At 40.4% G+C, this 25,376-nt stretch overlaps 1 protein-coding gene across 20 annotated transcripts; it reads right to left on the minus strand.

Moving 5' to 3' along the window:
* Window positions 1-8,764: 8,764 nt before the first annotated feature.
* Window positions 8,765-12,930, minus strand: ARMCX1 (armadillo repeat containing X-linked 1). 20 transcript variants are annotated; one of them, XM_019932268.3, is made up of 5 exons: window positions 12,791-12,929; window positions 12,393-12,449; window positions 11,775-11,874; window positions 10,911-11,025; window positions 8,765-10,657 (listed from the first exon to the last, which is right to left on the minus strand). In XM_019932268.3, exon 5 carries the CDS (start codon window positions 10,525-10,527, stop codon window positions 9,163-9,165), a length of 1,365 nt encoding a protein of 454 aa, XP_019787827.1. In that variant the 5' UTR covers window positions 10,528-10,657; window positions 10,911-11,025; window positions 11,775-11,874; window positions 12,393-12,449; window positions 12,791-12,929; the 3' UTR covers window positions 8,765-9,162. The 20 variants fall into 20 exon arrangements, 19 of the variants coding, with proteins under 19 accessions (XP_019787827.1, XP_019787819.1, XP_019787822.1 ...); XM_019932260.3 differs by having other exon boundaries at window positions 11,775-11,937; XM_019932263.3 differs by having other exon boundaries at window positions 12,381-12,449.
* Window positions 12,931-25,376: the final 12,446 nt, after the last annotated feature.

Genomic DNA, 25,376 nt, shown 5'->3' on the forward strand with positions numbered 1-25,376 from the left:
AAGACAAATATTATATGACATCACTTATATGTGGAATCTTAAAAAAAGTACAAATGAACTTATTTACAAAACAGAAACAGACTCACAGATATAGAAAACAAGCTTATGGTTACCAAAGTTGAAGGGGGGAGGGATAAATTAGGAATATAGGATTAACAGATATACACTACCATATACAAAATAGGTAAACAACAAGGATTTACTGTTGCACAGGGAACAATATTCAATATCTTGTAATAACCTATAATGGAAAAGACTCGAAAAAAAATATAATATCCAAATCACTTTGCTGTACACCTGAAACTAACACAGTATTGTAAATTAACTGTACTTCAATTAAAAAAAATTTATTTTTTAAAATATTTATTTATTTGGTTGAACCTGGTCTTAGTTGCAGAAGGTGAGCTCCTTAGTTGCAGCACGTGGGCTCCTTAGTTGTGGCAGGTGGGCTCCTTAGTTATGGTAGGTTGGCTCCTTAGTTGCGGCAGGAGGACTCCTTAGTTGTGGCACGCAAACTCTTAGTTGTGGCATGCATGTGGGATCTAGTTCCCTGGTCAGGGATCAAATCTGAGGCCCCTGCATTGGGAGCACAGAGTCATATCCACTGTGCCAGTCCCCAATAAAAAAAATGTTTAAAAACTTTTATCTATCCAGAAATAAAAAGAAACTTCCATAATTTGATTAAAAACTATCTACAAAAATAAAGGAACAAACATCACAGTTAATGTTGAAATATCAGGAGATTCCACCTGAGATATGTAATAAGAAAAGGATGGCCACTGTCATCACTTTTATTCATCACCATGATGGGGATGCTAGACTTTGCAAAAAGGGAAGAAAAAGAAAAAGTACAAGAATTGAAAAGGAAGAAAGACAATTTGCATACAAAATTATTGTGTATGTAGAAAATCCAAAAGAATCTATAAATAAACTATTAAAATTAATAAATGATTTAACAAGATCACACAATACAATGTCTCTCTCTCTCTCTCTCTCTCTCTCTCTCTCTCTCTCTATATATATATATATATATATATATATATATTTTTTTTTTTTTTTTTTTTTTTTTAGGTACGCGGGCCTCTCACCGCTGTGGCCTCTCCCGTCGCAAAGCACAGGCTCCGGACGCGCAGGCCCAGCGGCCATGGCTCACGGGCCCAGCCGCTTTGTGGCACGCGGGATCCTCCCGGACCGGGGCACGAACCCACGTCCCCTGCATCGGCAGGCAGACTCTCAACCACTGCGACACCAGGGAAGGCCCTGTCAATATATTATTAATAATCAGCTCTATTCCTATAACAGCAGCAAGAAATTAGAAATGAAATTTTAAGAACAAAGTCACAAAAATCCCCAAGTCCTAGAAATAATTCTAACAAAATATGTGCAAGTCTGAAGATGAAAATTCAGACATTATTGAAAGAAATTAAAGAAGACATAATTAAAGGACAAAATATACCATCTTAATGTATTGGAGAACTCAATATTGTAAAAATGTTAATTCCTTCCAAATTGATCTATAGATTCATTGCAATCACAATTAAAATCCAAACAGGTGATGTGTCTGTCTGTGTCTGTATCTGTGTGTGCATAAATTGGCAAGCTTGTTTTTTAAATCTATATGGAAAAACAAAGTGCCAAGAATATCGAAGACAATTCCAAAAAAAAAAACAATAAAGAGGATTTATACTACCAAGTATTAAGATGTATCATAGAGTTTATTTTTATAACTTAGAGGTAAGGAAAACTTTCCTCAGGATGAACAAAAGTCCAGAAGCCATAAAGGGAAAATATGAAAAACTTGATCACCTATAGGTGATCACTATAAAGGGGAAAAAAAACATGAATGACGCTAAATGAATTAGATATCCATCTACTTTGAGAGCACTAATTTCTACCTAAGTCAGCTTGCCCTGATTCCCTGAGCACAAAATAAACAACCTTCTGATGATAATTTGGTTTCTGCTGCACATTGATCTTAAGGACAGAATGTTCTGAGCAGCCAACACTAAGAATCTGATCTATTTCGTAATTACATTTCTTATAGTAACATAGACTGTCATTCTGTTTTATTTTCAAAAAGAAATTCCACCCCATTTAACAACATGTTATGTCCATGTGCAAACTTAGAAAAATGCTCAATAAACAGAAGGCTCTAATGCCCAAACAAAGATGCTTGTATTACACTTACTCTTTCACTTTTTAAAATGTAAATGGTCAACAGGGCCAAAAAGTTACACTTAGCCCACTGCCAGTGCTGGATTGAATTCCATTGGCATGAACCTGTTAGGATAAAATTACCCATCCAATAAGGCTTCTTTCCCACCCCCTACCTTCTCCCTCCACTCAGACTTACCCCCAAACCTAACATTGCCCAAGCCCTTAACACAAGGCCTGAGAGGGACCCAATGGAGAGGGGAAAGCATGGAGATACACATCTCTGAAAGTAAATATGTGTTGACCTGCTTGACACCACACCTCAGGGCAGAGCAAACCAGGGGTCATTACCCTAGTCTTCGGCACCCCGAGATGGCAGCACGATAGTTCTGGTTTAAAGGCAAGGAAGAGCCACAGTTTAAACAGAGAAATCAGAATAAAACGTTCAACCTGGGATGTGATGTAAAATGAATGTAAAAAGATAGCATTGAAAATAGTCATAATCATTCTTCAAAAAAACCATTCTCAAGGGAATTTAGCAGAGAAATTAACCAAACAGAGGCATAAACACAAAATTTGCCTGAACCACATCAATTTGCTAAACCTACACTTAGAATCCCTTTTGAAACAAGGCAAGTAAAATATGAATTTAAAAATAGAAAATCAGTTTCCTGAGCCTTGAAATATTATGCTTTGGGTGACAATTTATAAGAGAACTATACTCCATCTTTGTAAAATTCCCTTTGAACACATTTGACTGGGATAGACCCACTTAAATTCCTAAAACAATTAGATGAGAGAAAAACCAAAATAGCAAAATATCCTCTGAGTTTCTAATTTCCTCAGTTACCCAGAAGTTGCCATCCTCTCTAAAGAGAGGACACTGCCCCCTCCCTGCCCCGATGAGCTGCCACAATCACAGAACTGTGCCCTTCCCAAAATGTTTGAGAGTGGCAGCCTCCGATGTGAAAGCATGAGGACATCTGTGTGTGGCTGGGCCGGCCCTGTGGCCTCCCTGGACCAGGCAGTCACATATCTGTCTCACACAGCACTTACCAAAGTCTGGGTGATTCTGTGCCAAACAATACCAGGTGTGGGACATCAAAATTGCATGCAGTGCACATAGTGCTGTGCCACGTTAAGACTGGTGCCTTCTCAGTCTCTGTTCAACAAAGGTCCAAAAAATCTTGGCATCCAGCCACACCCAGGTCACCATATTACCACAGCAATGACAAATATTATTCTGTATCAAATGCCCACCGGTGCATCACCTGGTGTCATGGGAATTAAGCGGTCATCCACAAAAGACACAGAAGCACAGAGACTACTGCCAATGGTCTCTCAGAAGGAGGAAAGGAAAAGACAAGTCCGAGGGAGGGAGAGGGAAGAATGGGAAGGGATGAGAAAAGAGACCTGCAGGAGCAGATGGACACTGGTCAGACCTGTGCCCCTGCTGCACGGTGGCTTTTTATTATGCAAATTGACCTCATTTTTCACCGCATGTAGAAAAGTCACTCAGCACCCCAAGTTCAAGATATCAATACAGAAGTTTTTATTGTTTGCTCCATTCTCCAACTGCTCACCCTACCTGACACATAGGAGCAGCAAGATAAATATGAGTATCTCTGTTTCTCACCCAAGTCTCGCCTATAGGCAACCCCTAAGACTTTACTCTTTCTTCTACACCTTGCTGTGTGGGTATCTACAAAGTTACGTAGTCAACATACAGAATCTCATCTCCGTCTCTGTCTTCATCAAGGGGAGTTTTGTGTTGGGTATCTATGGAGGCATTATACAGATGTTTGGCTCCATACTAGGCAACTTTAAAGCAACCAGTTGCTCAGGTTTGGAAGGCCACTGGCTCTGCCTCTTACTAATGGAGTGATCTTGGGAATCTTATCCAACTTATCCAAATCCCATTTCTTCTTCAGCAGAAATATAATAATATTTACTTGACATGATTATTGAGACTAAGGTGGGGGTGGGAGGGAAACATATAAAATGCCAATGTTTGACAAATGCTAGGTACCACCCCCCTCTTTTCTTCTATAATATACATGTCTTTGACATACATATCTTGCTTACCAAATTTGAGTAATATTATTCTAAAAAGGAGAAAACTCAAGGGCTTCTAATATTGTCTGAAATTATTATTATTATAATCTTATTTAATTATTTACAACCTAAAATTAGGCATCAATGCCTTTACTTATAGCTCTTGGAGAGAGAAACATCTTTCCTCTACCCATCTTGGGTTCTGGGCTGGGACTCTGTGACAAAAGACAGATTAACAAGAGAAAAGCATACACATTTATTTAACACAAGGTTTGCATGATATGGGAGGCTTCATAAGGAAATGAGATCCAAAGAAGTGGCAAAACCTAAATGCTTATATATTGGATTGAAGGAAGAAAAGCAATTGTGCAAAAGAAACTAAAATATGCGGAGACTAAAGGAAGATAAAAGTTATTTTGACAAGAACTGTTTTACAGAATTCTCTCAGCCTCAACTCCCCATCTCTGGAGACAATAATATGTCTTTCTTCCTGGTATAGGAAGGGCATCGTTCACATTGGACTTTTATCTCTTGTCTTCAGGAAGAAAAGGGAAGTTCAGAGCGTACTTCTTGTACCTGCTATTTTTCAAGTGCTTTTAGCTCAAAATAATCCTTATGCCAAAGTGGCATATTTTGGGGTAGCATATTCTGCCACTCTTCACTCTCATACAAAGTACAAAGCAAAAAACTCACAAATTAAAAATACATCAAGCTACATAACTAAACAAATTTAAATTAACATTAATTCCATGAGATTGATAATGTTGCTTTGGTGGCTCTAAATCAGTCTGCAACATAAATATGATACCAATGGCAAGAACACAGATTCTCTTGATTTAAACATTCCTTCAGTAGGGTGAGTCTGATGACTCCCCCTCAACCCTCTGCCAGTTTTGTAACTCAAACTGCTGCCAAACCTCTATCAGTACAAAGTGATACTTAACTTACTATGGAGCAAATGCATCTTCTATGTATTATGTCTTTACGTAGTCTCATTGATGAGAAACAATTTCATTGATCTAAGATGCCTTTGATTTTTAGATACATCATTATTTTATATACCACTAAGAATGAAAAAAATATACTTCTATTTAAACTATGACACAATGCTAAGGTGCCACCAACTATAAGATCTATCATAACTTCAGAAATACTAAAACTGGGGAGCAGGGGGTGGCAGGGAAACATCTATCTTATGATCAATGAATACAGTGGTGCTCACACTTAGTGCCATGACGGTATTTAACATAAACACAAAATTTGGCTCCCAAGTCACCAGGTGACACTTGAAAATACAGAATATACTTATAATGAATTTCTTTAATGAAAACAGAACGCTTAAAAAACATGTATAGGAAATGCCTTAAACCCAGAAACATGTACATGTACTCCCAGAATTCCACCAACCCTACTTTGAGAAATACTTAGGCTTCATGTCTCATGTCTAAACCCAGGCATTAGGAATGTTGTAAAAATTGATGAGATGGAATTGAGGAAACATATTCAGTTCTTAGAAGGGAACAAAGACCCTATTCCTCAGAGGAATTATTTTATCAGTTTATTTATTAAAATCCACTGGGCCAACAGGTACACGAAAAGGTGCTCAACATCCACTAATCATCAGGGAAATAGAAATCAAAACCACAATGAAATATCACCTCACACCTGTTATAATAGGTATCATCAAAATGACAAGAGATAACAAGTGTTGGAGAGGGCATGGAGAAAGGGAGCCCTTGTGCACTGTTGGTGGAAATGCAAATTGGTACAGCCACTATGGAAAACAGTATGGAGGTTCCTTAAAAGAAAATGAAAAATAGAACTATCATATGATCCAGCAATCCCACTTCTGGATATATGTCCAAAGGAAATAAAAACAAAATCTGGAAAAGATATCTGCACATCCATAAGCATTGCATCATTCTTCACAGTGGCTAAGATATGGAAACAATCTAAGTGTCTATCAACAGATGAATGGTTAGAGAAGATGTAGTATGTATACCACAGCCATGAGAAGAAGGAAATCTTGCTGTTTTCAATAACTTTGGAAAAACTTGTAGGCAATTATGCTAAGTGAAATAAGTCAGACAGAGAATGATAAATACTGTATGATATCACTTATATGTGGAATCTAAAAAAGACGAACTCAGAGAGTAGAGTGGTAGTTACTGGGGACTGGGGGTGGAGGAAATGGGGGGATATTGGTCAAATGGTACAAATTTCCAGTTATAAGATTAACAAGTTCTGAGGATCTAATGTACAACATGGTGATTATAGCTAGTAATACTGTATTATATATTTGAATGTTGCTAAGAGAGTAGATTTTAAATATTCTCACCCCAAAAAAGAAATAGTGATTATGTGACAGGATGGAGGTGGTAGCTAATGCTATGGTGGTAGTCATTTTGCAATATATATATATATATATATCAATCAACAGGTCATACACCTTAAACTTACACAATGTTATGTCAATTATATCTCAATAAAGCTGGGGAAAAATAACACTAGCGTATGGCAGAAGGACACCTTAGAAAAAAAGGTAAATTAAAAATTATCCACCCTGTCTTTTAGCTAATTAAGGGTGTTCGCTTTTATCAATTAACTCCTATGTTCCAGCACTACTTTAGCAGTTTACCCACATTACCTCATTTAATCATATGATATAAGGACTCTTAGTATCCACATCTTGACAGCTCATCTATCATTTCAACACATCCTCCTTTTTGGTCTAAATATTTTCCCACTCAATATGTGGGAAACATATCCATATAAACCCCACCCATTCTCCCATTCTATCATCTCCGTCACTTCCAACCGAGCCTGTATCCAACATTTTTATTTTCCAACAATTACACAAAACATCAATATACATTACAGATAAGAAAATACAGATGAGGGAAAAGATTCAAATATTAAATTCATGCACTGTCTTATTACTCATAGCCATTTTTCTTATTTTGGTATATAGCCTTATAGAAGTTTTAATGCATGTAAATACTTTATATTTCTCAAAAATGGAATACACTATGTATATGGTCATGTAACTGGCTTTTCCACTTAAAATATATGCTGAGGGCTTCCCTGGTGGTGCAGTGGTTGAGAGTCCGCCTGCCGATGCAGGGGACACGGGTTCGTGCCCCGGTCCGGGAAGATCCCACATGCCGCAGAGCAGCTGGGCCCGTGAGCCATGGCCACTGAGCCTGCGCGTGCGGAGCCTGTGCTCTGCAACGTGAGAGGCCACAACAGTGAGAGGCCCGCGTACCACAAAAAAAAATATATATATATATATACTGAATTTTCTCCATGTAAATAAGTGTAGTTGCCCATCAACATTTTCAAGAGCTGAATAATGTTTCAATACCTTAATTTCTTAGCCAAGTGCCTATTTCAAGACACTTGGGTCATTCACAGTTTTCCACTCTTCAAAACAGTGCAAAGATGCACAAACTTGTACAAGCCAGTTATTTCTCCTAAACCAATTATATCTCCTAAGGACAAATTTGTATAAGTGGAATTACTGGGTCAAAGAACATGCACATCTTGAAAGCTTCTGAAACATGTATCCAAATGGATCTTGTACCAAGTATGCTCCCACCAGCACAGTTTGAAGGTGTCCCTCCACCCACACCCTCACCATACTCTGGGTTGGAAGAGAGGTGGATCTTCTCCAGTATGGATGCCAACAGCCCTCTCGAGGTTCCATAAAGACCCTGCCCCAACCAATCTTGTAAAAGAAATCTGATAGAAGCACTAAAAATTATTCTTTTATATTTTCTCATAATTTCAAAATAATCACTAACATATTCACTCCCATAGACACCAGAGTTGGACAAGAAAGAGGATGTTTTCCTATCAAATGCCCTCAGGACCCTACAATAAAATTGTCCCTCTCTGTATGTCCCCAGGATAGGTTCCAGCACTTCTTCATTCAAAGCAACTCTCACTTCCTTCCTCCCATTGCCACTCCCATTGCCACCAGTGAAATTTCACGCCTTTAGCATCTATGCCTGAACTATGGTGGTAACTTCCTAAGTGGTGTTCCAATCTCCAGTGGCCACTCCTGTCCCCACTCCAACTCTGACCCATTCTGCACACAAGTCAGCCACATAACGTTCCTTTCATCCTGTCACTCCTCTGGTCACAAAAGGGTTTGGTGTCTCCCAGGGGTTGGTGGAATAATATACAGACACCTCAGTTTAGAAATCAGGGATCCTCCATGAATGGAACTCATCCAACTGCTAGACTGTATTTTCCATCACTCCCCTCCCCACACTTTATTCCACAGAGGAGGCACAGCCTCCTTCTTCTGTGGAGAAAAATTCCCACCTCCATGCCTTTCTTCCCATCACTCCTCCTTCCTCCAATGCCCTTCCGCCCTGTTTTTATCCCATCCTTCATGCCCAGTTCTACTTAAGTATCCGGAGGAGAGCACTGTTGCCTGCAGAAATAGGAAACAGATGGCCATGATTAGAGGTTCTCAGTTTTGTTAGTATCTTTTTGTTTCCATACATCTTGCCTCTCCAAATATATCATAAACTCAAGAACATGATAATTTTTTTTTTGCTGGTTAAAACACAACTTTATTGATGAAACACAAGATTAACAAATGTAAACCAATACAAAAGTATAGCTTATTCGTGATTAGTTCGCTGTCAGTTTAAGTAGAGGAAAGAGTAAAAATATCTCAATCTAGGTAGCAAGATGGAATCAATAAATGCTTTCTTTGTACAAGCTCTAGTAGTCATCTGACATCCTTAAAATGGTCTAGCCTAAAACCAACCATCACAACCAGCATCACTGTTGATATGTGATATTCATTATTCCAAAATAGCAGCTGAAAGGATCTCTTTGACATATAAGCACAGTGAAAAGCAAAGAATTTACAAAATGCATTGTTCCCAAGTGCAAACTAAAAAAATTACCTCAGTATTGTTTGGGACAGACCCCCAGTTAAAGTTTGGTCAATACTTTGAGGACTTTTACTTTCACGACCAGATCACTGTGATTTGCTAATGCTTTGATTTTCTTAACACACACTCCAGATTCTTTGAATAAGAAAAAAAGTGAACTTCTGCTAAATTCTTTCCTGGATGAGGCAAGCCCTTCATTTTTTATGTTGTCATTTATATTCTCAAATAGGGTAAGGATATTAAGAAGAATCTCTCTGTCCCATTCTTTATTAAAGAGGGAAATCAATTCTGATGGTACTTTACAACTGACCAGCTCTCTTGTCATGGCTGGATTTTCAGTAAAGTTTATGATTAGTTTCATAATCTGAATCTTGGTGAAGTAATTTCCCAGGAATAACAAAGCAAAAAAGTCTGGAAAAGAATAGGAAAGCAAATGTTGGTAGTGATTTGTCACAGTCATGTTGGTTAACAGCCTTAGACCAGCCATCTGCACAGCTGAGTCCAAACGACAGATCATGGTGTCATCACACACTTGACTGATATATGTCTTAATCTTGCCCTGATTTTCCGCGTTCACACTTAAGTTATTAAGGGCATTGTACGCCTTTTCCCTAATAATGGGATCTTTCGTTTTTATCAGTTTTGCAATAATTGGGAGACCACCCAATTCACGAATGGCATTTTGGTTAAATGAATATGCTGCATTGTTACCCAGAGTGACCAAGGCTACTTCCTGAATAAAAGGATCACTAGTTCTTTCTAGGATGTTAAGGACCTTTTGAAGGTCAGTAGCACCCAGAATATCATCAATTTTATAGGGAAAGTTGAACTTGCCCCTTCGAACAGGCCATGATGTAGCTGGAGTCCTGGCGCTCTTACCTCTGGTCCTTCCCTTGGACTTGCCACTAGTCCTGCCCCCAGTCCTAGCTCCATTCCTCACAGGGTGGCAGCCTCCACCCCTGACTCCTGGGCAGGGTAAACCAGGTGTAAGGATCCTGGTTCCGGAGATGGTACCCAACCTGGCCCCTTTGCCCGCCTTTGCACTTGCCTGTTCCTTCAGGGTGCTGAAAAGGGCCTTGGCCTTGGCCTCTAGGCCACCTCCACTCTGGGCCTTCAAGTGGGCCTCTGCCTTTACATTAGATCCACTCCTGAGTTCCACGGACACCTCAGCCTTGGCCTTTGAGTCACCCTGAAGTCTGGCTCCAGCCCCTGCCCCAGCATTAGCCTTAGCTCCTTTCCCAGTCTCTGCAATATCGCTGGATTCCTCCTCATCATCATCATCGTGGTCGTCCCAGATTTTCTCGCTCTCATCTCTTCCCCAGGTCAGTCTGTATACGCAGTAGCAGGCGCCAGCGCCGATCACTACACCAGCGGCCAAGCAGCCAGCTTCCCGAGTTCGGCCCATGCTGCCACGAGTGTCTGGAGGGTTTGCTCTGGCCAGAAGAGTGCTCCCAAGTCAGGGGTCAGGGGGAGGGGGCTGTGGAGTCTTCAGCTACAGCCAGCAGGCTCTGCTGCAGCTACAGATACTGGGGGACCTAAGAATGAAAGAAAGATTTGAGGCTTCAGTCTCCTCCTTCTGTGCCTTTGCATGCAGACAGACTGAACTACAGACCTACAAAGAGACAAAACAAATGGGGACATGGCAGGGACTCAAGGGTAGATCACTGATCCCTTTTTTAAATCAGGAAGGTAATTTTGAAAATTTTCCCCACCTCCAGATTCTCCAACCTCATGTTCAACCACCCCACCCCAGTATGTTAAATTTAAGATAGCTAATCAGTTCCCTACCTCCCCTGTCCCTCCAGATGTCCTGGGGGCAGTGGCAGCCCCACATACACCCTCAGGGGTCCAGGCAGTTTCTTCCTTCTATTTCTTGCCTGGAAGTACACTGAGTCCTGCAAACCTGCATACAAAGCGGTGGGGGGAGTGGTGCTGAGAGCTCCTGGGACAGACAGATGAACCTCATCCGGGACAGGACACACGTTCCTCTGCGGAATCACTGGCCCTAGTCCCGCGGAGCCCAATATTTCCCACGTTCGGTTCCCCCGCTCTCCTCACTGAGCTGCGGCTTTTAAGTTCATTATGAGCCGCCCCCGCCCCCCCGTTCCTTCGATCTCCTCCAATCCTCCACCCAGCCCCCAGCCCCGAAAGTCACTGCCTTCGAAGGTGAGTGCCACAACTCCTTCCCTGTAACAAAATGGATGGTGGTGGAGGGAGAGTGTCTAGAAGCCAGACAGGCGTAAAATGCACAGAAGTCTCGAACTCCGCCCTTGCCTCCGCCACCCCCACCAACCCAGAGGTACCAGGATACTCCTACCCCCACCCATTATATCCACGGCTCGGGAGCAATTTCCTTCCTCCCTCATCTCGGTTTCCGCCTCCACCTAACCTAAGGACTGACAACTCTGGTACCAAAGAGTAATTTGGAGAAAGGTCCTCCCCACCCCCACCCCAGGACTCTCGTGACACCTTCGTCCTCCCAGCCACTTCTTTCCGTGCAGAGCACTTTCTTTTGCAAGCTCCGAAATGGTCCAGAGAGGAGAGGAGGAGGGGTATGTGGGGGAGGTCCACAGGCCCACTGGAGTTTGCAGTCTTCACCATTCTCCAGCCCAGGGATCCCTAAATAGTGCCACCACTCTCACTCTGACATACTTGTTTCTGGACAATTTTCCTCTTCTTCCTGCTCCTAGAGTTGGATTGGCCTTCAGCCGCAAGATCCAAAGACACAGACAGGCGACAGGGCAGAGACAGACTGCTAGGCAGACAGAACAGCACTTCAGACAGTCCCAATACCAGCCTTTCCGAATCCAAGGTCCTGGTTGTCAAACGGATTTCACCTTTTGGTCTCTCACCCTATCCCCACTTCTCAGGACTCCGCTAACAGCAGCCCTCTTCCAGCAAGGGCGTCCATCCACCCCCTCCCCCCGCCCCCAGTCCCAGCCCCAGCCCCAGCCCCTGCCCCAGCGGTCGGCCATTTTCCCAGGAAAAACCACACCCCTTTCGAACAACTGGAAAGAGGGGAGGCGGGGCGAGGGAGTGAGAAAAACCGGAGGAGCAAAAGAAAACCCAAAGATCTCTTTGATTCCCCTGCACGACGCAGTCATAGCCCCAACGACAACTATGTTTCCTGTACACGCTGTCATCTCCTATTTCCTATATAAAAGAGCAGGGAGGTGACTGCGGAGTCAGTAATGCGCCCGAGTTAGGAGGAGGACCCCAGCCATCCCCGCCCTTCTGGGGACCGCGGGGCAATCCCACCTTTACACTGACTTGCAGAGGTTCGGGGCAGATTCTTTATTCCTTTGCTCCGAGTGGTACAGCGCCCTACTGAAAGACACGGGGAATGACAAGACAGACGCCTAGCCCCAAGATACTGGCTTGCTAGATGGACCAGCACACAGGACAAGAACCTTAACATCGGGCCTTCCCGATTCAAGGCCCTGGATGCCAAAGGTTTCAGGTTTCCCCCCTCCTGGTCTGGGGTCTCCCCTGTAATCTGGCCCCCAGGGTCCACCATTCTTGTTCTTGAAAGGGCCGGGGATAGTGCAAGGGTGTGGAGAAAGCGAGCCTCGTCCTTCTTTAGTCTCCACCCTCCTCTACCCGCACCGCAGGAATCCCCCGGGCAAGCACCCATCCACACATAGACTGGCTGGGATCAGGGAAGTTACCTCCTCCTCCTCCTCTCCTGGCCACAGGCCCGCCAGCCCTCGAGGTAATAGGGAGATGGCAACCGGACCAAACGAAAGACCTGGATTAGAAGGACGTCTGCACACGTCGGCTCCTGCTCACGTGAGAGCCACGTCACTCGTGAGCTCAGAACCCCAATTACCACTCCCACCAGCAGTGCGGCAGGAGCCGGCCCACCCGTTTCCTTTCCCTTCACAGCAGGTCCTGCCACTCATTTTCCTCTGCCAATCCCAGAAACCAGAAGTAGCTTATCTTGTGGTTGGCATTTGCCTTTCTTTGGTTAGCAGAGAGAAACTACATCTGCTCCCATGTCCATTGGTCTTTTCTTCCTCTTTGAGGAATAATTTTTCTCTCCTCTACTCCCTGTCCACCCACCTCTCCCTTCACGCCCCCCACCCCACACAACGCAGCCTCAATGCTCAGCGTTTCCCCTGCACCCCTATATGAAATGGGATTCAAGATCTCAGAAAAGGATATGGGTAGTGGGAATGTCTTACTTTCTTAAACTTTTCTGTTCATTTTTTAAAAATCAGTAATGCATTGCTCTTATATTGAGAAAATAAAATGATGCTATCTTCGTTTGATTGGAGAAGAATTTAAGTCGGAGGGGAAAACCCAAAAGGCCTCGCTAATTTTACTATATTTATTTATAACACAAGGAAAATGTTTCCACTGGTTACAGTCAAAAAGAAGCTTTCAAAACGTAGTAACCTGTTTTAAAATGGAAAACTGTTATTTTTCACATGGTCTATGAATTAGTCCACAAAGATGACTAGTTGTCTAATCTTTGCCATTTTACATAAATGATCTATTACTTTTTCTAATTTTGGATCAACTTACAATTTGATAAAACAAAAACATTAAAATCTTGTATTGTTTGATTAAAGAAAGACATGCATTCAATGTCGCAAAGTCTTGGCTGACTGCTGTGTGAACCTCTTGTGATTTGATGGCTGTTCTGAACACCTGCTCCAGATTAGCTTTTAGTCTACTAAAGCTGAGGAAGCTGAGGGTGTGAGGGATGCAGAAATCATCCGATCTTCCCGGCCTTGTCAAGAAGAAAGGGTGGAAGGTGATGCCCTCCCATCTCTCCTATATTCCAGAGCTTCTCATCCCCTGCGTTATAGAACCTGACTCTTTTTGCACACTCTAAAAATATACATGGTGACCAAAGTGGTAAATGCCACCTTTACTCAGGTGACAAAACTGAGTAAACACCTTTGACTTCTTTCCTCCCTCCCTCCCTCATATTCCCACAGAGGTAACTCAGGGATGCAGAGAAGAGACTGCTGTTCCCACCTACTCCTGTAGCTGCAAGTTTCCATGAAGCCTAGAAAAGCAATTGCTGGGGGAAGCACCCAGGCCTGCCTGTCCTGCTCTGCCCTGATTAATGGTGGCCCAGTTAACCTTGTTCCTGATGCCATGTGCTGCTACCACCTGGCCTGAGAGGGGCAGCCTGCTGGCCTCCCACCCCTGGCCTCCTTACCTCAGGGCACCCAGGGAGAACCCAGCCCTGCTGCAGGGTCATTGCCCGCAGCCCACACCCACCTTGGTGCTCCCTCAGCCAAATGTATGCCTGGGCCTGAAGGACTCTCCCCACTAACCATACTGATTAACCTAGAGTAGGAATTCTCAACTGGCCACCTCTTTGTTCTACCTAAAATTGTATCAAAGTCATGTGCACGCATATGTCCATCTTAGTGGGAAGAGGGGTCATAGCTCTCATCACATTCTCACAGGCAACTAAGACTTAAAAAAAAACTAAAAATAACTCACTTTGAAAAAAAAGATACATCCTCTTAGTAGAAATCAATCTCTGTCTCTCTCTCACACACATTATACACACTATTTTTTTAAAAATGTGCAAACAACACAGAAATGTATAAAGTAGAATGTGAAAGTTCCCTGCAATGCCTGTTCCACCACCAACCACTGATAACAATTTCCACCTTTCTTCATGCAAATACAGAGTCTATGTATGTATATGTGTTGAACAACAATATACAGAACAACTATATACAGAACAAAAAGGTTCACACTGAGTGACATAAAGTGCAAAGAATCTGCACTTTAATTTGAGAACTGGTATCTTTAAAAATTGTGTCTTTCTATCCATGTCAACTTTTATGATCTTCAATAAATTTTATGTTTCTTCAGATAGGTCATACTCATTATTTGTTAAGTTTATTCCTAGATGTTTTATGGTTTTGTTGCTTTGGGGGATGACATTCCTTTTATGATTATATTTTCTACCAGGTTATTGCCGAAACAAATAATTCTGATATATTTACTTTTAGTGACCTTTCTTAATATTTCTAATAGAGGCATAACTAATTTTATTGCACTTTGCTTTATTGTGATTCACAGACATTGATTTTTTTACTAATTGAAGGTTTGTGGCAACCCTGTGTCAAGCAAGTCTATCAGTGCCATTTTTCCAACAGCATGTGCTCACTTCACGTCTCTATGTCACAGTTTGGTAATTCTCGCAATATTTCAAACCTTTCCATTATTATTATATCTGTTACACTGATCTGTGATCAGTGATCTTTGATGTTACTATTGCAAAAACATTACAACTCATTGAAGGCTCAAATGATGGTTAGCATTTTTTAGCAGTAACATATTTTTAAATTAACGTATATACATTTTTAAAGACATAATGCTTTGCACACTTAATAGACCACTGTGTAGTGTAAACAAAACTTTCCTATGCACTGGGAAGCCAAAAAAATGTGTGACTCACTTTATTGCGATACTGGCTTTATTGTGGTAGTCTGGAATTGAACCCGCAATATCTCTGATGTATGCCTGTAGTTTTTCAGTTGATAACTGGTTTTTCTAGGTATGCATACATAATCATTTGAAAATGATGATTTTTAAAATTTTGTCTTTTCCAATCATTATTATCTCTTATTCTTTCATTTTCTGGATGTACTACATCAACCAGAACCTCCAGAACTATGTTGAATAATAATGGTGATTTGAGAGCCTCCTTATCTTGTTCTTGAAGTAAATGAGAATGCCCCTAATATTTCACCATTTAGTGTAATGTTAGCTATTTGTTTCTGCTGTGCTTTTCTTCATCTGTGTTTTTGTGATGGGGAGAGATGTTTAAAACCTGCACTCTCATAACCCTTTATGTAAGACTGAGAAAATGTAACTGTCTACATCAAAATATTGGGAGGGGGAGAGAAAGAGGGAGCATTGCCACAAGTGCTGTGCTTATTGTGAATATGTTGATGAGCAAAAACAGACACTAATTCTGCTCTCATAGTGAAAGCAAGACCTTAATGAAATAATCACATATACATACAAAGTGAGAAAAATACTTTGAAGGAAAGGAACACTGTTAATATAGTAAAAGAAGTGGCAGAGTCTGGGGATCAGGGAAGGCTTCCTTGATGGGGAGAGGAGTGAAACTTTGAACTGAGATTAAGGGAAGCAGGTGCTAACTAGGAGAAGAGAAGAAGAAAATAAAAATGTCTCAAATTCTCCACCTTGATGAACCATCTACCTCAATCCTAGGATAAATCCTGTGAAAACCGCTGCTAACTTTTCAATTGACTCTTTCAGGGTTTTTTTGTTGTTTCCTATATATCAACAAAAAAATTATGTAGATATATGTGAATGTGTGCACATGCATATCTTTTAAAAATAACTTGGAATCATACTATGCAAACTATTCTGCAAACTACTTTTTCACCTAATATAACATGTACATCATTTTATCAGCTACAATAATATTCTCTAGTGTGGAGTTATCAAAATTCAACCAATATATTACTGGTTGATATTTATCCTCTTCCCAAACTTTGTCTATTACCAAAATGTTACAGTGGAGACCTTTGTTTACATATATATTTGACAATTGTGGCATTATTTCCTTAGGATAAATTCCTAGAAGAGAAATCACTGGGTCAAAGTGGAAGTTCATTTTAAATTTTATCCATGCTGCCAATTCTCACCTCTTAAATTTTGATATATATTTTCCATGTTGTGCTCCAAAATTTTTTGATTTTTTAAATTATAAGTGAGATTAAGCATCTTCCCATAGGTTTAACCATTTGTATTCCTGTTTCTATGAACTGCCTTTCCCAGTTTTTCCACTAGGTTTTTCATCTTTTTCTTATTAATATATGAGAACTTTCTGTAAATTAAGGAAGTGAGCTCTTAGATTGTCATAAGTATTATAAATATTTTCCCAGTTTATAATTTTCTTTGGACTTCGGCTATATAGAATTTTAAAAATCTTTATGATACAAACTGTATCAATTCTTTCTTTACATTTTTTGGGGTTTGTGTCCTGCTTAGGATGGCCTGTATGTTTTTCTAATTTTATGTGTGTTTTTTGATATTTAAATTTTGGTCCATATAGAATTTTTTTTGTTGCGTTGCTTCTATTATCAGTAAGCCAGAAATTTTATCCACCCTTGCTTTTGCACCATTTGTATAAATGTCAACACAGTGAAAAAAGCAAATGACATCTCAGTGTTATTATGAATATATTTTTTCCAGCTTTATTAAGCATATGGAATTAATATTTTCCAAATAGTTAGCAAATTTTCCTGATACCCGTTATCAAATAATACCTTTCTAGCTCCTGATTTTAAATGGCACCTTTATCATGAGCTAAATATCCACATATATTTGGATCTACTTTTTCATTCTCTATGTTCCTTTAATCTGTTATTTTTTTCTTTTTATGTCCCTAACTGTTTTAATTACAGTATCTTTATAATATGTTTTAATATCTGGAGGATAAGGCCTCTCTAATTATTCTTCTTTTTCATAATTTGCCTGTCCACTCACATTTGTTTATTTACAGATAAAATGAATTGTTTTGTTAAATTCCCTTTAAAATCCTGTTTTTGTTTCAATTTGGATGAAGTTAATTCTAAGGTTAACTGAGGGCTAATTGGAATTTTTATAAGAATATGTTACCACTTCACACCAGTTAGAATGGTTATTATCAAAAAGATAAGAGATAACAAGTGCTGGTGCAGATGTGGAGAAAAGGAAATCCTGTTGGTGGGAATGTAACTTGGCGCAGCCACTACAGAAAACAGTATGGAGTTTCCACAAAAAAATAAAAATAGAACTACTGTACGATCCAGCAATCTCACTCTGTGTACATATCCAAAGAAAATGAAATCACTCTCGAAGAGATATCTGCACCCCCATGTTCATTGCAGCATTGATCACAATAGCCGAGACATGGAAATAACCAATGTGTCCATCAATGAATGAATGGATTAAAAACAAGCATCATGTACATATGGTACCCTGTAGGTTATCAATAAATAGTTGTTGAATGAATGAGTATATCTTGCAAATTTTTTGTTATTCTTAAGCTTACTTTTTATATGTATAGTGGAATATTATTCAGCCATAGAAAAGAAGGGAATTCTGCCATTTGCGACAACATGGATGGAACTATATGTAGAATCTAAAAAAGCCATGAAAACATAGAGTAGAATGGTGGGTGCCAAGGGCTGCAGGGAAGGGGAAATGGGAAACTGTTGGTCAAAGGGTACAAACTTCCAGTTATAAGATGAATAAGTTCTGGGGATCTAACGAAGGGCATGGTGACTATAGTTAACAGTACTGTAGTGTATACTTGAAAGTTGCTAAGAGAGTAGATCTTAAATGTTCTCACCATAAATTATAAAAAAATGGTAATTATGGTAGATGTGTTAACTAACCTTATTGTGATACTCATTTTGCTATATATACGTGTATCAAATCAGCACACTGTACCCCTTAAACTTACGCAATATTATATGTCAATTATATCTTAGTAAAGCTGGGGAAAAAAGAATATTTTTCTACCCAAGAACCCAGTTTCTCTAGTTATTTGTCTTCATTTATTTTTCCAGCAGAATTTATACGTTAAAAAATATAACTGGGCTTCCCTGGTGGCGCAGTGGTTAAGAATCCGCCTGCCAATGCAGGGGACACAGGTCTGAGCCCTGATCCGGGAAGATCCCACATGCTGCAGAGCAACTAAGCCTGTGTGTCACAGCTACTGAGCCTGAGCTCTAGAACCCGTGAGCCACAACTACTGGGCCCACGTGCCACAACTACTGAAGCCCAGATGCCTAGAGCCCATGCTCCAGAACGAGAGAAGTCACCGCAATGAGGAGCTCGCGCACTGCAACGAAGGGTAGCCCCTGCTTGCCACAACTAGAGAAAGCCCGCGTGCAGCAATGAAGACCCAACGCAGTCATAAATAAATAAATAAATTTATAAATATATAGATAACTCCTAGAACATTGCTTGGCACACTGTAGGTTATCAATAAATACTTGTTGAATGAATGAATATATCTTGCGTATTTTTAAAGTTTCTTTTTGCCGTACGCGGGCCTCTCACTGTTGTGGCCTCTCCCATTGCAGAGCACAGGCTCCGGACGTGCAGGCTCAGTGGCCATGGCTCACGGGACCAGCCGCTCCACGGCATGTGGGATCTTCCCAGACTGGGAGACGAACCCGTGTCCCCTGCATCGGCAGGCGGACTCTCAACCATTGCGCCACCAGGGAAGCCCTAAAGTTTCTTCTTAAGTAGCTTACCTTTTCTCATGATTATTAGAAATGGAATCATCTTATATTTTTTATTATTTTTATATATGAAAGTGATTGTTTTTTGCATATTGATTTTATAACCAGCCTCTTTATGGAGTTCCTAAAGTTTCAAAAGGTTGATTTTCTCAGATTTGTTTCATTTGCAGTAATGATAATCTCACCTCCTATCCAATATTAATATCACATTTCTTTCTTTTGGATGATTGTATTAACTAGTATTTCCAGAACAATGTTAAATAATTGTGTGAAAGCTAACATCCTTGTCTTCTTGATTTTTATGGGAATGCTTCTATTGTTTATTCCTCAAGCATGAAGGACTTCTTGTTAGAAACTTATGTATATTTTTTATCATATTAAAGAAGTGTCTACCTGTTCTTACTCCAATAAATTGTATTCAGAAGATATATGGCTTCAAGTACAATTTTTTAAATTTTTATTTATTTATTTATGGCTGCGTTGAGTCTTCGTTGCTGCACACGGGCTTTCTCTAGTTGCAGCGAGCACGGGATACTCTTCGTAGTGGTGTGTGGGCTTCTCATTGCAGTGACTTCTCTTGTTGTGGAGCACGGGCTCTAGGTGCGTGGGCTTCAGTAGTTGTGGCACACAGGCTTAGTTGCTCTGCGGCATGTGGGATCTTCCCAGACCAGGGAACGAACCCATGTCCCCCGCATTGGCAGGTGGATTCTTAACCACTGCGCCTCCAGGGAAGTCCCTCAAGTACAATTTGATTAATAGTCTCTCTGCTATGTCCTTCCTTACATATAAGCTTCATTCTTGAGCTGGCCACTCTGATGGAACCAAAATAGCTGCAATAGATCTAGGCCTTACATCAGCACATTTTATCATACAGATTCCCAACAGGAAAAAGAATCCAACTGAGCTGGTTCAAGAAACTCGAATGTAGGGACTACTCAAAGAGATATATGCAAGGTTAAGAGACCAAATTAGGGATTTTGAGGTACCCAGAGACTAGCAATAGCAGGAAGCTGTTACCCTGGGCCTAAAATGGCAAGAGCTTTTTTAAAAAAAATGGAGCCTAGTGAGAGCTATAGCTATAAAGAAGGTACCTTATGGCAGGAGATGAAGTCTTGGCCCATCACTACCAGTAACCACCACCGATCCAAGAACCACCACCAGCCAGGGGCCAATATGCCCTGGGCGAGATGCCCACTTGGGACTGCCATCCCATCTGAGTCTCCAAAATTTTTACCAAATCAAACTTGTGTCAGCTTGCCCTCATGCAGTAAAGCCAATCTACTGCCACTGGGTTGTGGTGAAGGAAAGTGCAGCATTTATTACTGCAGGACACAAAGCAAACAGTACAGGCAGCTAAAGCTCAAAAGACCCCAAATTCCCCAATGGCTTTTATGGAAAGGTTTTTTTAAGACAGGGTCAGGGAGATGGTTGTGGGGTGTATGATCAGCTCATGGACATTCTTCTGATTTGTTGGTGGTGAGGTAATCAGAAGTCAACATCATCAGCTGGTCTGGGATCTATGTACTTGTGGTCAAAATTAACTTCTTCCACCTGGGGGTGGGGGTTCAGTATCTGCAAAATAGCTCAAAGAATATGGCTCAGAATATTATCTACAGCCCTTGAGAAAGAACTAAAGGTCCTTGACTTTGTTTAATGGCTAAACTACTATTATTTTGTCTTGCTTGACCATTTTCCTTTGTTTCTGCATTTTCTCACTTTTCTGATTAAGTTTATTCTTTGGAACTTGGGGAAGGCCTAGGAGGCTAAAGGTTTTCTACAAACAAGAGGCAGGCAGAGGACATGGGGGATATCTGCCCTGGGAAGACCCCATAGGGTCCTACTTGGTTATACTCTTATCACTCAGCATCCATTCTTGTCCTTTATTCCAATGAAGAAACTCTCATCTCCAACAGGGAGGCAGGGACAAAAATCCCTTCAGCCAATGTACTGTCATGGAGTAATGCTAATTCATATTCTCCACCTGAAACCTAATTTATTACAACGATCTCCAGTATTTTTCATATATTAGAGAAAAGAAGGGGAAAATAGTAAATTACAAAGATACATCTAGCTGCTACCTTTCCCCTCTGTAGCTGTTCATGAGGCCAAAATCAATAATCATAACTTCATTCTTCCACTGTTCACTTCATACTCCCTTTAGGTGGTCAGAGTTCTTTCCCTGATGTAGTGATCCTAACCTTCAGTCCTGTCTTTATGGGATATCTGCACTTTCCCATTGAACAGGACTATTGGGCAAACGAGTATTAAGTGGTGTCCCAGTGACTATCCCTGGGCTCCAAGCATACTTCTCCTTGTTCTCATTGTATAGCAGCAACCCTGTTTCCCCTTGGTGATAGGATTTAATTACTCCAGACAGTACAATAGTCCCTGTCTCTGCTTATCAATTCAATAGCATGAGGAGACCAAAATGGCCAGGGTGCAGTTTCAGCTTTCAGTTTAATGGAACCATGGCTTTATTCCTTGATAGCAGCATTCATTCCTTGGAAAAATAGAACCTCCAAACCTGCTGAGCCCAAGGTTGTGGAGACAAAACAAAATAAGTCTTTATTGGGTTAATTGGTATAATAGTGAAAGGGACCACTCCCTCCTCCACCTTCATTCCCAGACCTGTGTATTCTTACTATGAGGGAAATAGCACTATATTTTGGTCACTGTTTTTGAAGCAACTATTGTAGTCTTATAGCACAGCACTGTCAACCCGGAACAGGTGATCTCATAACTAAGCCTTCAGTAAGTCATTTACTTTCCTATCAGGCAAGCTGCTTCTGCATGATGGAGTAAGTGATAAAGACTAGTGAATATTTGGATATGACTCCATTATTGTACTTCATTTATCATTAAATGAGTTCCCTGGTCAGAGACAATGTTGTATGGGATACCCTGATGATAATTAAGACATTCTGGAAGTCCACGGACGGTGGCACTGACAGAATCATTGTAAGCAAAGAAAGCAAATGTGTGTCTGGAATATGTAGTTATTTCCATGAAGAAAAATTTCTGTTCTCACTGTGATAAAAGGTGTCCTATATAATAATCTTACCACCATGGGGCTGACTAGTACCCCAGGAAATAATGTCTTATTGTATTGAATGATTCATCTTCATCTTATTTTGTTGTCAGGTTGGGTATTCAGCAGTGTTAGTAAAAGATCAGCCTTGATGAGTGGAAGTCCATATTGTTGAGCCCATGCATAACCTCCATAACATTGATGCTAATCTAACAAAGGGAAAGAGAGGCAGAAGAGTCAAAGAAGATGTGGTGATAGAATCAGAGGTCAGAATGATGTGGGGTGATGGGCCAACGAATGCAGGCAGTCTCTAAAGGCTGGAAAAGACAAGGAAACAGATTCTCCACTACAGCATCCAGAAGGAACACAGCTCTGTCAACCCATTTTTGACTTTTGACCTCCAGAACTATAAGATAATAAATTTGCCTTGTTTTACACCATTGAGTTTGTGGTAATTTGTTACAGCATCAATAGGAAACCAATACAATGTTGCTGTTGTTGTTGTTGTTGTTTTAAAGAACAGAAGAGAAAGTCTTCTATATTTACCCAGATATTTACCATTTCTATTGCTTCTCCTTCATTCCTGAATTCTAGATTTCCCTCTGGTATCATTTCCCATTAGCCTGAAGAGCATCTTTTAACATTTCTTGTAAAGCATTTTCTGCTGGCAGAAAATTCTCTTGGTTTTCCTTCATCTGATAACATCTTTATTTTCATTTCCATTCCTGAAGGATATTTTTGCTGAATATGGAATTGTGTGTTGGCAATTATTTTCTTTCAAACTCTAAAGATATTGTTCCAATGTCTTTTAGCCTTCATTGTTTGTGATAAGAAAACCACAATCTTTCAAATTGTTGTTCCCCTACAGATAATGTGTTATTTTTTTCTAGCTACTTTCAAGGTATTTTTCTTTACTTTTGGTCTTCAGCAGTTTGGTAAGATGTGTCTACGCATGGTTTTCTTTGAATTTATCCTGTTTGGGATTCATTAAGTCTCTTGAATCTGTAAATTTACGACTTTCAACAAATCTGGAAAATTTTAAACAATCATTTTCTCAAATATTTTTTCTATCCCAGGAGGGGAAAGCCAAGATCAGGAGCTGTCACCCCTTCCCAGCACCACCTCACAGACCAGGAGTGTCACTCAGGTAAAATGAGGTCCCTGCCTTCAGCTCTGGTGCAGTGATTGAGGCTCTTCCCAGGAGAAAAGGCGGGATATAAGGATGAAGAACTCTGCAGCTCTGCCTGAGGGAACTGACTTAATTTTGAAAAGGTAGTAGAAAATTCCATGCCTACAGGCATTGTCAAAAACAACGGAGATCATGGTGGAAGATAATTAAGAAGAGGCTGGTAGCACTAACACAAGAAAAATGTCAGAAGAGTCACAAGTTTATTGAAGAAAACCAGGGAAAGAGACAACCAATAAGAGCCCTCCTGGGATCATACACAATTGTAAGGGTCAGGAAGACTGTGTGCATATGCTAGGCTTCATGGAAAGGCATGGAACAGGCTTGAAGGGTGTAAAACAAAGAATGTTGCTCATTACTTGTTTCTACAAGGATTAAGTCATAAACCACTGCAGTTGCTGACCAACAGTACAGCCTAAAAAGAATTCAGGATGAAAAACAGGATGAGGCACTTTGTACTTTGGAAAAACAGGGCCCTTAGATAGCACCTTAGATAGATATATCTCAGGAAAATGTTCAATTAACCCAGATTCTTACATCTTCCCATACATAAAAAAGCACTAAAATCATTAACTGAGATACCTATTCCTCATGACAAGCAGTAACCTTTTACTGAGATGAATGCTTGACTGCATTTATTCCCTAGTCAAAATCATATATATACTGACTTCTCCCCCTACCTCTTCGGAGTTGTCCTCTCAGAGCTACTGAGAGGCTGTTTCCTGGGATCAGTCCTCAGGAAAACCCTGAATAAAACTTAACTCACAGCTCTTACATAGTGTGTTTTTTCTTTCCATTGAAAGGGGATTCCCCAAGCCACACACAAACCCATAAACACCAGGCAAAAGCCTTACTGGCTCAAGGAGCTTAAACACAACCTCTGACCAAGCACTGAATGAACCATAAGTTACTCTGACCCAGGGACGAATCCTAAAAAGCCAAGATTAAAAATAAAATCACAGTCATCCTTGGCAGTCTGGAACAATGTGTGAATGCCCAAGGCTATGCCTTTTCAGGAGCAATCAGAGAAGGAACTTCTGAGCTAGTAGTCCCAGTTTGAATGAGTTAGGGGCAAAATATGTAAACTCACTGAAATGTAAGAGCAGCCTCCAAGCTACACATATATCCAATGGCAAAAGGTAAATATCTAATTGGGCTTAAGCACAACCTTTGACCAATAAGTGACTTATGCTAACCCAGGGGCAAAACCCAGGTAGACAAGCTAAAAGATAAAAATAAGGGGGAAAGATCTGAGCTGGGAAAACAGAGGTGTACACTATGGGAGGAAATAAACTCCACAGAATTAGTCCCACCAACTCAACAAACAATAAACAAATGACAGCAAACAACAACAACCATTGGGAGGAGGATCAGTATCCAGAGTTGCTAATAATATGTTACCTAAAATGTCCAGTTCTCAACAAAAAATTAAAATACATACAACAGCTACACAGGTAAACATGAAAGGCAGTATAAATGTATTTTGTTGTAACTATTTTTTCTTCTATCTGATTTAAAAGACTACTTCATAAAGCAATATGAATAAATCTATGTTGATATATATATAATATATAAATATGTGAGTTGTATAATAACAATGCAAAGGAGTGGGGAGGGAATGGAGACATTAGGAGCAAAGATTTGAAATTGAGTTGGTATTGACCTGAACTTGATTTTTATAAGTCAAGCTATTAATTGTAATCCCCAGGGTAACCACTAAGAAAATACATTTTAAAATACAGTAAAAGAAATGACAAGGGAATGAAAATGGTACACTAGTAAATACCTATTTA

The sequence above is a fragment of the Tursiops truncatus genome, chromosome X, assembly GCF_011762595.2.
Source record: "Tursiops truncatus isolate mTurTru1 chromosome X, mTurTru1.mat.Y, whole genome shotgun sequence".
Lineage (NCBI taxonomy): Eukaryota > Metazoa > Chordata > Mammalia > Artiodactyla > Delphinidae > Tursiops > Tursiops truncatus.

Excerpts from the sequence above, each read along its gene's own strand:
- ARMCX1 (XM_073799564.1), bottom strand. The coding sequence starts at position 10,527 with ATGGGCCGAACTCGGGAAGCTGGCTGCTTGGCCGCTGGTGTAGTGATC.